Source organism: Macaca fascicularis, chromosome 3, assembly GCF_037993035.2.
Source record: "Macaca fascicularis isolate 582-1 chromosome 3, T2T-MFA8v1.1".
NCBI classification, from domain to species: domain Eukaryota; kingdom Metazoa; phylum Chordata; class Mammalia; order Primates; family Cercopithecidae; genus Macaca; species Macaca fascicularis.
Window position 1 is genome coordinate 144,531,263 of NC_088377.1, and position 13,033 is coordinate 144,544,295.

Genomic DNA, 13,033 nt, shown 5'->3' on the forward strand with positions numbered 1-13,033 from the left:
AATGCTTTCCAGCATCAACTGAAATGATTATATGGTTTTTATCCTGCATTCTGTTGATGCTATGTGTCACACTGATTGATTTGCATATGTTGAACCATCCTTGCATCCCAGGGATAAATCCCACTTGGTCATGTTGAATGCTCTTTCTAATGTATTGTTGAATTTGGTCTGCTAGTATATTTTTGAGGATTTTTGCATCAATATTCATCAGAGATATTGCCTTCAGTTTTCTTTTATTTATTTATTTATTATTTTTTATTTTTTGCTGTATCTTTGTCTGGTTTTGGTATCAGGGTAATACTGGCCTCATAGAATTACTTTGGAAGTACTCTTTCTTCCTCTACTTTTCAGAATAGTTTAAGTAGGATTGGTATTAGTTCTTCCTTAAAGGTTTGGTAGAATTCAGCAGTGAAACCATCAGGTCCCAAGCTTTTCTTTACTGGGAGACTTTTTATTACAGCTTCAATCTCATTACTTATTATTGGTCTGTTCAGATTTTGGACTTCTTCTCAGTTTACTCTTGGTAGCTTGTATGTGTCTAGGAATTTGTTCCTTTCTTCCAGATTTTCAAATTTGTTAGCATATAGTTGGTCATAGTAGCCACTAATGATCCTTTGAATTCTGAAGTATCAGTTGTAATGTCTCAGTTTTCATTCTGATTTTATTTATTTCGATCTTCTCTCTTTTTTTCTTAATCTTGCTAAACGTTTGTCGATTTTGTTCAACTTTTCAAAAACCCACTTTTTGTTTCATTGATCTTTTTTTTTTTGGTCAGTTCATTGATCTTTTTGTATTGTTTTTTTCATTTCAGTTTCATTTACTTCTCCTCTGATCTTTATTTCTTTTCTTCTAATAATTTTGGGTTTAGTTTGTTCTTGCTTTTCTAGTTCTTTAAGATGCATCCTTAGATTGTTATTTATAGTTTTTCCTCTTTTTTGATGTAGGCACTTATAGCTATAAACTTCCTTGAGTATTGCTTTTGCTGTATCCCATAGATTTTGGTATGTTGTGTTTCCATTATCATTTGTTTCAAGAAATTTTTCAATTTCCTTCTTAATTTCTTCATTGGCCCATTGGTCATTCAGGAGCATATTGTTTAACTTCCATGTATTTGTATAGTTTTCAAAATTCTACTTGCTATTAATTTCTAGTTTTATTCCATTTAGTCAGAGAGGATGCTTGATATTATTTCAGATTTTTTTGAATGTTTTAAGATTTGTTTTGTGAACTAACATATGATCTATGCTTGAGAATGATCCATATGCTGAGGAAAAGAATGTGTATTCTGCAGCTCTTGGATGAAGTGTTCTATAAGTATCTATCAGATCCATTTTGTCTATATTGCAGAGTAAGTCTGATGTTTCTTTGTTGCTTTTCTGTCTGGAAGATCTGTCCAACGCTGAAAGTGGGGTGTTGACGTTTCCAGCTACTATTGTATTGGGGTCCATCTCTCTCCAGCACTAATATTTGCTTTATATATCTGGGTGCTCCAGTGTTGGGTACATATATATTTAAAATTGTTATATCTTCTTGCTGAATTGGCTCCTTTATCATTACATAGTGACCTTCTTTGTCTCTTCTTATAGTTTCGGTCTTAAAACCTATTTTGTCTGATATAAGTATAGTGACTCCCATTCTTTTTTGGTTTTCATTGGCATGGTATATCTTTTTCTATTCTTTTATTTTCAGTCCATGTGTGTCTTTATAGATGAAGTCTGTTTCTTGTAGGCAAGAGATCAATGTATCTTGTTTTTTCATCCATTCAGCCAATCTATATCTTTTCACTGGAGAGTTTAGTCCATTTACATTCAATATTATTATTGATAAGTAAGGACTTACTTATTCCTGCTATATTGTTATCTGTCTTCTGGTTGTTTTGTGGTCTTTTCCTTCTTTCTCTCCTTTGTGTCTTCTTCAACTGAAGGCAATTTTCTCTGGTGATATTATTTAATTTCTTGCTTTTTACTTTTTTGTGTATCTACTGTATGATTTTTAGCTTGAGGTTACCATAAGGCTTGCAAATACTAGCCTATAAACCCATTGTTTTAACCTGATAACAACTTAACACTGTTTGCATAAACAAACAAATAAACATACCAAAACTAATAAAAATTATATGTGTATTAGTCCATTTTCACACTGCTGATAAAGACATACTTGAAACTGGGAAGAAAAAGAGGTTTAATTGGACTTACAGTTCCAAATGGCTGGGGAGGCCTCAGAATCATAGCGAGAGGCAAAAGGCACTTCTTACAGCAAGAAAAAAATTATAAAGATGCAAAAGCGGAAGCCCCTGATACAACCATCAGATCTTGTGAGACTTACTCATTATCATGAGAACAGCATGGGAAAGACCTGCCCCCATGATTCAATTACCTCCCACAACACATGGGAATTCAAGATGAGATTTGGGCCAGGACACAGCCAAACCATATCACTATGCTTTAACTTTGTCCCCCTGCCCCACTTTTTAACTTTTTGATTTTTCTATTTATATCTCATGGTACTGATTATGTCTTGAAAAGTTGTTGTAGTTATTTTTAATTGGTTAATCATTTAGTCTTCCTACTTAGGATAAGAGTAGTTTACACACCACAGTTATAGTGTTACAATACAATTCTGTGCTTTTCTGTGTACTTACTATTACTGGTGAGTTTTGCAACTTCAGGTGGTTATTTATTCCTTGCTTTTCTTTCTGATTGAAGTACTCTCTTTAGCATTTCTTGTAGGACAGGACAGTTGATGAAGTCCCTCAGCTTTTGTCTGGGGAAGTCTTTATTTCTCCTTCATGTTTGAAGGATATTTTTACCAGATATACTATTCTAGGGTAAAAGTTTTTTCCTTCAGCATTTTAAATATGTCACGCCATTCTCTTCTGGCATGTAAGGTTTACACTGAAAAGTTTGCTGCCAAATGTATTGGAGCTCCATTGTACATTATTTGTTTCTTTTCTCTTGGTGCCTTTAGGATCCTTTCTTTGTCCTTAACCTTTGGGAGCTTCATTATTAAATGCCTTGAAGTAGTCTTCTTTGGGTTAGATATAGTTGATTTCTGTAACCTTCTTGTACTTTGATATTGATACCTTTCTCTAGGTTTCTGGAGGTTCTCTGGTATTATCTCGTTGGTTTTTGTTTGTTTGCTTGTTTTTTGAGGCGGAGTCTCACTCTGTTGCCCAGCCTGGAGTGCAGTGGCACAACCTTGGCTCACTGCAACCTCCACCTCCTGGGTTCAAGCAATTCTCTTGCCTTTGCCTCCTGAGTAGCTGGGATTACAGGCACCCACCACCACATCTGGCTAATTTTTATATTTTTAATAGAGATAGCATTTCACTATGTTGGCCAGGCTGTGTTATTTCCCTTTGAATAAACTTTCTACCTCTATCTCTTTGTCTACCTCCTCCTTAAGGCCAATAATTCTTAGATTTGCCATTTTGAAGCTATTTTCTAGATCCTGTAGGTGTTCTTCCTTGTTTTTCATTCTTTTTTTAAATTATTATTATTATACTTTAAGTTCTAGGGTACATGTGCACAATGTGCAGGTTTGTTACATATGTATACATGTGCCATATTGGTGTGCTGCACCCGTTAACTTGTCATTCACATTAGGTATATCTCCTAATGCTATCCTTCCCCCCTCCCCCAACCCCATGACAGGCCCTGGTGTGTGATGTTCCCCACCCTGAGTCCAAGTGTTCTCATTGTTCAGTTCCCACCTATGAGGGAGAACATGTGGTGTTTGATTTTCTGTCCTTGAGATAGTTTGCTGAGAATGATGGTTTCCAGCTTCATCCATGTCCCTACAAAGGACATGAACTCATCCTTTTTTATGGCTGCATAGTATTCCATGGTGTATATGTGCCATGTTTTCTTAATCCAGTCTGTCATTGATGGACATTTGGGTTGGTTCCAAGTCTTTGCTATTGTAAATAGTGCTGCAATAAACAAGACATTTATGCAGCCAACAGACACATGAAAAAATGCTCATTATCACTGGCCATCAGATAAATGCAAATCAAAACCACAATGAGATACCATCTCACACTAGTTAGAATGGCAATCATTAAAAAGTCAGGAAACAACAGGTGCTGGAGAGGATGTAGAGAAACAGGAACACTTTTATACTGTTGGTGGGACTGTAAACTAGTTCAACCGTTGTGAAAGACAGTGTGGCAATTCCTCAAGGATCTGGAACTAGAAATACCATTTGACCCAGCCATCCCATTACTGGGTATATACCCAAATGATTATAAATCATGCTGCTATAAAGATTCATTCTTTTTTCTTTTGTCTCCTCTGACTGCATATTTTCAAATAGTCTTTAAGCTCACTAATTCTTCCTTCTGTTTGATCAATTCTGCTATTGAAGGACTCTGATGCATTATTCAATACACCAATTGCATTTTTCAGCTCCAGAATTTCTTTTTAATTATTTCAATCTCTTTGTTAAATTTATCTGATAGAATTCTGAATTTCTTCTCTGTGTTATCTTGAATTCATTGAGTTTTCTCAACATAGCTATTTTGAATTCTCTGTCTGAAAGATTACATATCTCTGTTTCTCCAGGATTGCCCCTTGGTGCCTTATTTAGTTCATTTGGTAAGGTCATGTTTTCCTGGATGGTATTAATGCCAGTGTTCTTCGGCGTCTGGGCATTAAAGAGTTAGGTATTTACTGTAGTCTTCACTGCCTGGGCTTATTTGTAGCCATCCTTCTTGGGAAGGCTTTCCAGATATTTGAAAGGACTTGAGTGTTGTAATCTAAGCTGTACCTGCTTTAGGGGGCACCCCAAGCCCAGTAATGCTGTGGTTCTTGCACACTTGTCAAGGTACCACCTTGATGGTCTGAGATAAGATCTGGAAGAATTCTCTGGATTACCAGGCAGAGGCTCTTGTTCTCTTCCCTTCTGTTTCCCAAACAGAGTCTCTCTCTCTGTTCTGAGCCACCCAAAGCTGGTAGTAGAGTGAAACAAGCACCCCTGTGGCCTCCACCACTATGACTGCACTGTGTCAGACCTGAAGCTATCACAGCACTGGGTCTTGCCCAAGGCCTGCTGTAACCACTTCCTGGCTACTGCCATTGTTTGCTCAAGGCCCTGGGGCTCTACAATCAGCAGGTGGCAAGGCCAGCCAGGCCTATGTCCTTCTCTTCAGGGTGGTGAGGTCCCCCAGACCTCAGGTGAGTCCTTAGGTGCCCTCTGGGAATCAGGGACTAGAGTCAAAAACCTTAGAAGTCTACTTGGTGTTCTACTGCACTGCAGCTGAGCTGGCATACAAACTATAGGATGCAGTCCTTCCCACTCTTCCTCCCCTTTCCAAAGGCAGAGGAGCCTTACCCTGTAGCCACCACCACCCCAGGCCATGAAGAGTATTGCCAAGCTACCAATAATGTTCTCTTATGGCCCAAAGGCTCTTAAGTCAGCTTGTGGTGAATGCTGCCTCGCCTGGGACTCATCCTTCAGGGCAGCGGGCTCTCCTCTGGCCCAGGGCAGGTCCAGAATTGTCATACAAGAGTCAAGTCCTGGAATCGGGGACCCCAAGAACCTGCCTTAGTGCTCCACCCTCCTGTGGCCGTGCTGGTATCTAAGGTGCAAGACAATGTCCCCACTGCTTTTAAGCAGAAGGAGTTTTGCCCCATAGCTACCCTAGCTGGTAATATGCTGAGTCTCACCTGAAGCCTGCAAGTCATAGAGGCTCACCCAAGACCCTCAATGTAGTAGCTGGGTATTGCTGCTAATTATTCAGGGCCCAAGGGCTCTTCAGTTAGCAGGTGATGAATGCTGCCAGGACTGGGTCCCTTCCTTCAAGGCAGCAGGTTCCCTTCTGGCCCAGGGTGTGTCTAGAAATGTCACTTGGGAGCTAGAACCCAGAACGAGGGCCTTATGACTCTGACTTGTGCCCTATCCTGCCATGGCTGAGCTGGTATCCAAAATGCAAGAGAAAGTCCTCCCCACTCTTCCGTCTCCTCTCCTCTCCTCTCCTCAAGGGAAAGGAAGGGGTCTCTTTTGGAGCGATGAACTGTGAGGCTTGGGGCTGGTTGAGGGGTGATGCCAGTACTCTCTTGGCTGCTGCAGTTGGTGTCTCAGTGTGTCATGTATCCCTCAGTCCACTGTCTCTGGGCCTAGTTGAACACTAGGATTTGCCTAAGAGTTACAGTCCTTATGGCCTAGACTGCCTTTCAAGTTTACCCGGAGGCATAGCGCACTGTAGCACTCCGTGGTGAGGTTTGCAGAACTCAAGTTCTGACTGCTGGGACTGGCAATTCCCGTGTCTAGGCCTGGGTTAAATGCTCCCTCCGTGGGTGGGCATCAGCTGAGTTTGGTCCAGTTTTCCTCTCTGATCCAACAGGACAGCACTGAGTTCAATGCCTCACAATTGCTGTATTTTCCCTTCCCCAGCGCCCGGAGAGGCTCTCTGCACCATGCTGGAGGGGTGGCACTGGCAATTCAGGATTACTGTTTCTATCTCTTCAGTGACTCAGCCATATGAAGTTAAAACCAGGTACAACAAGTGCTCATCTGATTTTTGGTTCTTATGAAGGTGTTTTTTCTTTTTCTTTTTTTTTTTCCTTTGTGCATTGTGGGGAGGGGGGTTCTTTATTCACATGGAGTGCTGTATGTGATGCCCAGGAAAAGCTCTCAGCGTGGTGTGTGCTTCAGGGTGGCTCGGGCTCCAATCTCTGCTTTCCAGTTTGTCACGGGCTCTCAACTGTACATAGCCTGTGCCCTGCTGGATTCCACCTTCTTAGACACCACGTGCATCCCCATGCACTGCTCCCCTTGCCCCTTACCACCACCAAGCAGCTATTAGACACCTGAGGTCTCTGTCCTGTTAGTACCATGGGGCGGAAAGGTACGATACCTTTTTTCACCCATAAGGGTGACAGCCAACACTCCTAGCAAAATACAGGTGTGCAAGACAAAAGCATTAACACATTTACTTAATTATTTGAGGCAAGGTCTCACTCTGTCTCCCAGGCTGGAACGCAGTGGTGGGATCACAGCTCACTGCAGCCTCAACCTCCCAAGCTCAGTCAATCCTCCCACCTCAGCCTCCCGGGCAGCTGGAACCACAGGCATACACCACCATGCCTGGCCAAGTTTTTGCATTTCTGGTAGAGACATGGGTCCCACTGTGTTGCCCAGGCTGGTCTTGAACTCCTGGCCTTAAGTGATCCTTCCACCTCAGCCTCCCAAAATGCCAGGACTACAGGCATGAGCCACCGTGCCCAGCCTAAAACGTTATGAAGGTGTTTTTTCCCTGTAGATAGTTGTTAACTTGGTGTCCTTGGGTGGGGAACAATGGGTGGAGCCTTCTGTTCCACCATCTTGCTCCACCTCCTCCAATTATGTGTGTTTTGTATGCATATCTGGGCAGTAGGTAATAGATTTGAAGCCTCTCATTTAAACTTTACTGTGTCTGAGAATATTTATCCTTAGGACACTTGTGTGTACATTTGTGCATTGTTGCTACAATAATTGCCTCATGGTAATTGAGAGACTGAGAAGAACAAGGAGGTAAGTCATACCATGAGGAGGGTTTAAGCACAAGGGCAAGTTAGAAAAGTACTGAAGGATTTATATTTAAGGGGGAGGCTTATCAGTGGGATGTGTCAAGCACATTAAGTTGTTCCTGAGTTTGCAAATATTATTCTCTGGGATTAGGCCATCGGCATTTGCTAATTGGTGCCCATCAAAGTTAGGCTTCTACCCACCCACAGGAACTGAGAGATATCTTCTTTGATGATTATATATCAAAGGGATAGATCCCAGGTCCTTGAGGAAGACTTTCCTGAGTTGTAAAACTGTCAAGAAGCTTTTATTAAAAAGAAATGTCAAAGGAGGCAGAGAAAGAACTTATAATTCCAAGTTTTCTAAAACAAATGTTCTAAGAAACAAGAAAACAAGAAGTCAGGGCCTAGAGTCAGTAAGAAGCCAGTCTAAAATTCAGTCATGCTGAGGAGAACGTCAGTGCCATCTCAGTCATAAAGTTATGGTAGATGTTGATGTTTAAAAAGCTACACATCAGCAGATTAGTTTTAAACAAATATGAATGTTAGATGTTTACAGCCCTAACTTAGAATCCTCCCCTCCTTGCCCCCCACTCCCTCCAGACCACCCAGTGCATCAGGATACCACAAGATGTCAGTGGTGGTGACTAGGTAAGAATTCTATCCATTCAAGAATCCTGGGGGGGAGACTGTGCTGCCCTTGTATTTCCCGCTCTCCCAGGGGACTCTGCCTGCCCCAGTATCTACCAACAGACGCTTAAAACTGTATTAGTACCATGTGCTTTCATCAGCTGTGCAAACTTGGACAACTTACTCAACCACCCTGAGCCTTGGTCGCTTCATTTGTAAATAAGCATAGTAAATACATACCACACAGCATTGTATCAGGAGTAAATCTGATCTGTGTATAGCACTTAACACAATGCTTGGCATACGGTAATGACCCAAGAAATGATAACTATCAGTATTTCAGTCAGTTTTCACCTGTGCTATTATATTATTCTCGGAGAATAATGAACATACTATGACACCAAATTAATAAAATACACAGAAAAGCAGAAGAAAATAAGTTAAAAGAATTATGGCTTAAATCTATTGAAATTAAAGCAGAAGAAACTATCAATGAGGCAGTAGCTACTTCCAAAGTGCCATGCCCTATCCTCCGCAACTTTACCCAATTTTCTGCCCAACTTGCCAAGTCCTGTTCCCTCAAACTTAAAATATTTTCCCACACAGATCTCAAATCTTCATGTTATTCAGCCCAAGGGTGTAATGCAATTTTTAAAATTACAAGTTTTTGTTGTATTTTCTTTTCCTATTTATCACTTGCAGCATTTTACACCCCCCCCCAAAAAAAAAAAAAAAAAAAAACCCATGTGGGAGTTAATTGACTTTTCAGGAATCCTGTGCAAAATTCTCCCTCAAAACACTCTCCTTTGTTTGTGTCTTGGAAGCAACTCCAGAGTTTTCAGGACTTGGATTCTGCTTTAGAATTGTGCTCAGACTGTCTCCATAAGAGTGGTCCGTTTCCTCATCCAATGAGCTCTGCCTGTTTGTCTGTGTGACACTCCAGTGGAAGGAAGCCAAGAGCCTATAGTAGAGATCCTGGGGAAAATTTCAGCAGTTGGGGCCATGTAATTTAAAACCTCTGAAAAGTGTGCTGCAGTCCGTGCACAGCATTAGTATAACGTGAGGGCTGAATGCAGCCCGTTCTCTGGAGAACTTCCTCACACACCGCAGCAAAGAGAAGACTAAAAGACAAACCTGGGTGCAGCCGGAGAGGTCCAGATAGATGAGCTTGTGGCATCCATTCCCCAAGTTCAGGTACTGTAAGCCTTTATCTGTGAACCCTCTGCAATAAGCCAAACTAAGATTCTGTAAGTTGTGGAAGTGCCTGAAAAGGCAAGGCAAGAAAGAGAGCAAGGAAAGTATTATACTTCAGTTGTTCTCTCAAATCTTTCTTAAGCCACTATGACAAAGAAAACTGTAAATTCAACTCTTCTTCTTGCAGATGTTCAACGTTTAACTTTACTGTTAACTCTCTACTTGTTAATTAAAGGAGACTACAGTAACACATAATTGTAATACATTTCAAGTGAAAGTACTAATAATGCAATAATCTTTGCCTAGATTTTTAAGAAAGTTGACTGGGATAAAGCTTTTTTGGTGTGTGTGAGGTGGGGGAGGCAATCACATTGTTTGGAAGTGAAACCAAATTTGCAGAGTTTATTGTTGCTTTTAGGTTTTATCTCTGGAGTACCAAAATAATGTGCAAAATATATAGAAGGACAAATCCTTGGTAAACATTTAAATGGAGACTGTTACAGGAGAGTGAGGATTTGGGACAGAAGGCAAAATTGAATATAACCATGCTCTTAAAATAGATCTGATAAGCAAATGATTTTTAAAAATAGGTTTAAATATGCATGATTTTGTAACAGTTTCATTATTATAGTTAAAGAAAGACTAATTGATATGCAGAGTTTAAGCATGGATTAAGAAGACCAGTTTGCAAATAAGTGGGCAACACATGAGAAGAGTTAAAAGCAACATCAGAGACTATAAATCTCGCTGGAGTTGAAATAGATTAAATATGGTATTACCACAATGACCAAAATGAGAGCTTCCAGAAAAAAGGAGGGTAGTTAGGATGAGCCTGTACTACCATGCGAGGGCTCGCAGTTTGAGGACACTCTGTGGACAATTTTCCAAGCCCTCCGAAGCCTGGCACTTTTTTTTTTTTTTGAGACGGAGTTTCACTCTTGTTGCCCAGGCTGGAGTGCAATGGTGAGATCTCGGCTCACTGGAACCTCCTCCCTGCTTTCCCCAACCCCCCGGTTCAAGCGGTTCTCCTGCCTCAGCCTCCCAAGTAGCTGTGATTACAGGTGCGTGCCAACATGTCTGGCTAATTTTTGTATTTTTAGTAGAGACGGGGTTTCGCCATGTTGGCCAGGCTGGCCTCGAACTCCTGACCTCAGGTGATCCACCCACCTCAGCCTCCCAAAGTGCTAGGATTACAGGCGTAAGCCACCGTGCCTGGAAAGCCTGGTACTTTTTAAGAGGTCAAGGACTCCCACTACTGCCTGGTCTTCTAATAGAATTAGCAATCATGCTCTTAGTTTGTGATCTGCAACAGCTTAATAGCAAATTACAAAGCAAAAAGAATGAAAAGTGAGGAGAAAATGCTTCTCTGCCTCTCAAAATCACACAGGTGAATAAAGTTTACCTTCCCATAAATGGGAACTAAGATATACAAGCACTGACCATTAATCAGATTTTGGAAAGCACATCTATACGATATAATGATTTGCATTCCATAGCAAATTACTTGATTCAGAACACAAGTCCCGATCTGGGAATGGCTGTGTACGTGAGATTCGACAGAGCGAGGGGGAAGGTTTCGGATTCACCAGTGACTAGGTGGGCAGGGCCTGAAGGAGAAAGCAGTGCTAATATCCCAAAGACACGCCCCCTCTCTTGGGGCTGTGGAGTGGACTGAGCTGTGCTAAAGTTTTGGAAATGCGTTATCTTCCTCTCCCTTGAGTACACCCTGTGATTCAACTGAGTACAATTTTCTTGGGGTAGGGAGAGGCGCACCAGGGTGTCATTTCTAGCAATCCTTCAGCTCCATAGTCTGTAGAAAGGAGTTGTGAGGCAGGCAGCATGACACAATGCAAAATACACAAGGTTTCTGAATCCAGCCAAACGAGATGTAAATCCAAGCCCTGAAACTTAACTGCAACCTCCCTAACCTCTCAGAGATTGTTTTCTCATTTGTTAAGTGGAGATTAAAATACTATCTTTTTTTTTTTTTTTTTTTTTTTTTTTTTACGCTGATGAACTGTGGGGCCTCCAGCTTTCCTGAACCTCAGTTTTCCCATCTGGAACATGGATGTAATCTGATCTGCTTGTTCCCTTTAAAGGTGTGATGATTAAATGAGAACACAGAAATAACTGTATTATCTTCAGGGTGATTTTAACAATCAAAATTGGCAGGGACATAGTAGAAGATTTAAAACTATATGTAATATTATTGCTACTACTATGTGAAATGACAGTAACACATTAACTATTTTTATGGAGTTTGTATTATTCTTCCATTTAATGAAATGGATACTTACCTCCAAGAGTGGTGCACACAATAATTCCAAGAGTTTGAGGGATTTCACATTGAATCTATATGCCGATCTACACCTATATTCAATTTCTTTAAATCCATGTGATCAGTCAACAAATATCAAAAATGAGAATTGAGCTAGGAGCTCTTAACTTTTAATGTCACAGACACCTTTGGCTTTTGGCAGTCAGCTGAGGTCTCTGTTTTGTTTTGTTTTTTTTTTGAGACGGAGTCTGGCTCTGTCACCCAGGCTGGAGTGCAGTGGCGCGATCTCGGCTCACTGCAAGCTCCGCCTCCCGGGTTTACGCCATTCTCCTGCCTCAGCCTCCCGAGTAGCTGAGACTACAGGCGCCCGCCACCTCGCCCGGCTAGTTTTTTGTATTTTTTTTAGTAGAGACGGGGTTTCACCGTGTTAGCCAGGATGGTCTCGATCTCCTGACCTCGTGATCCGCCCGTCTCGGCCTCCCAAAGTGCTGGGATTACAGGCTTGAGCCACCGCGCCCGGCCAGCTGAGGTCTCTGGACCCCTTTCTTGGCTTAATGTTTTTAAATGCATAAAATAAAATATATAAGATTACAAAAACAGTCAATTATATTGAAATATATAATTTTCAAATTAAAAAATGAGTGGAATAGTAATATATGTGCTTCTTTATTAACATATTAAATAAGATTTTGTGGCAGTTCTAGTAACTGCTGTGATTGTGAAGTATCAGTGATATTTTGAAATATTTATAACAACTGAAATGTGGTAAGAATATATTTTTGATTTATATGAATAAAAATGTCCCAGAGACTGCTAACACTTCTGTAGTTTTTACCTACATTTCAATTACAGCTTAATGAAAGTAGAGATGAGTTTCTTCTTTTTTTTTTTTTTTTTGAGATGGAGTCTCACTCTGTTACCCAGGCTGGAGTGCAATGGCGTGATCTTGGCTCACTGCAACCTCCACCTCCCAGACTCAGTGATTCTCCTGCCTCAGCCTCCCGAGTAGCTGGGATTACAGGTACCCACCACCATGCCTAGCTAATTTTTTTTGTATTTTTATTAGAGACAGGGTTTCACCATGTTGGCCAGACTGGTCTCAAACTCCTGACCTCAGGTGATCCGCCCACCTCAGCCTCCCAAAGTGCTGGGATTACAGACGTGAGCCACTGTGCCTAGCCGAGATGAGTTTTTTTATATCCCCCATTAAAATTCATGGAGTTCCTGAATTCTATCCCTGATCCTCTTGGGGGAATCCACTGCTCCCCAGCTAAGAACCTCTGGTTTAGATAAAACAGGCTGTTCATTAGACTAAGTGCCTCCTGGACTGAAAGTCCCTGGATAGCTCTTTTCACAGTGGAACCTCATGGGAACCGTCAGTTTGAAGACAAAGCTCAGGAATCTTGAGTGGCCCTGTAGGCCTTTC

The 13,033-nt window shown here is 41.2% G+C and overlaps 2 protein-coding genes across 13 annotated transcripts in view; one reads left to right on the plus strand and one right to left on the minus strand.

Annotated features, from left to right (window-relative positions):
* The window catches only part of FBXL13 (F-box and leucine rich repeat protein 13), a 272,798-nt gene that overhangs the window by 93,784 nt on the left and 165,981 nt on the right, over positions 1–13,033 (minus strand). For all 11 annotated transcript variants that reach the window (XM_074035683.1, XM_074035682.1, XM_015447861.4 and 8 more), the window contains one exon: positions 9,270–9,399. In XM_074035683.1, coding sequence (XP_073891784.1) covers positions 9,270–9,399 — 130 coding nt within the window. The remainder of the gene's footprint in view (positions 1–9,269; positions 9,400–13,033) is intronic.
* Positions 9,128–13,033, plus strand: part of LRRC17 (leucine rich repeat containing 17) — a 32,963-nt gene continuing 29,057 nt past the window's right edge. For both annotated transcript variants that reach the window (XM_015447873.3, XM_015447875.4), the window contains exon 1: positions 9,128–9,329. The gene's annotated coding sequence lies outside the window, so the exon portion shown is untranslated. The remainder of the gene's footprint in view (positions 9,330–13,033) is intronic.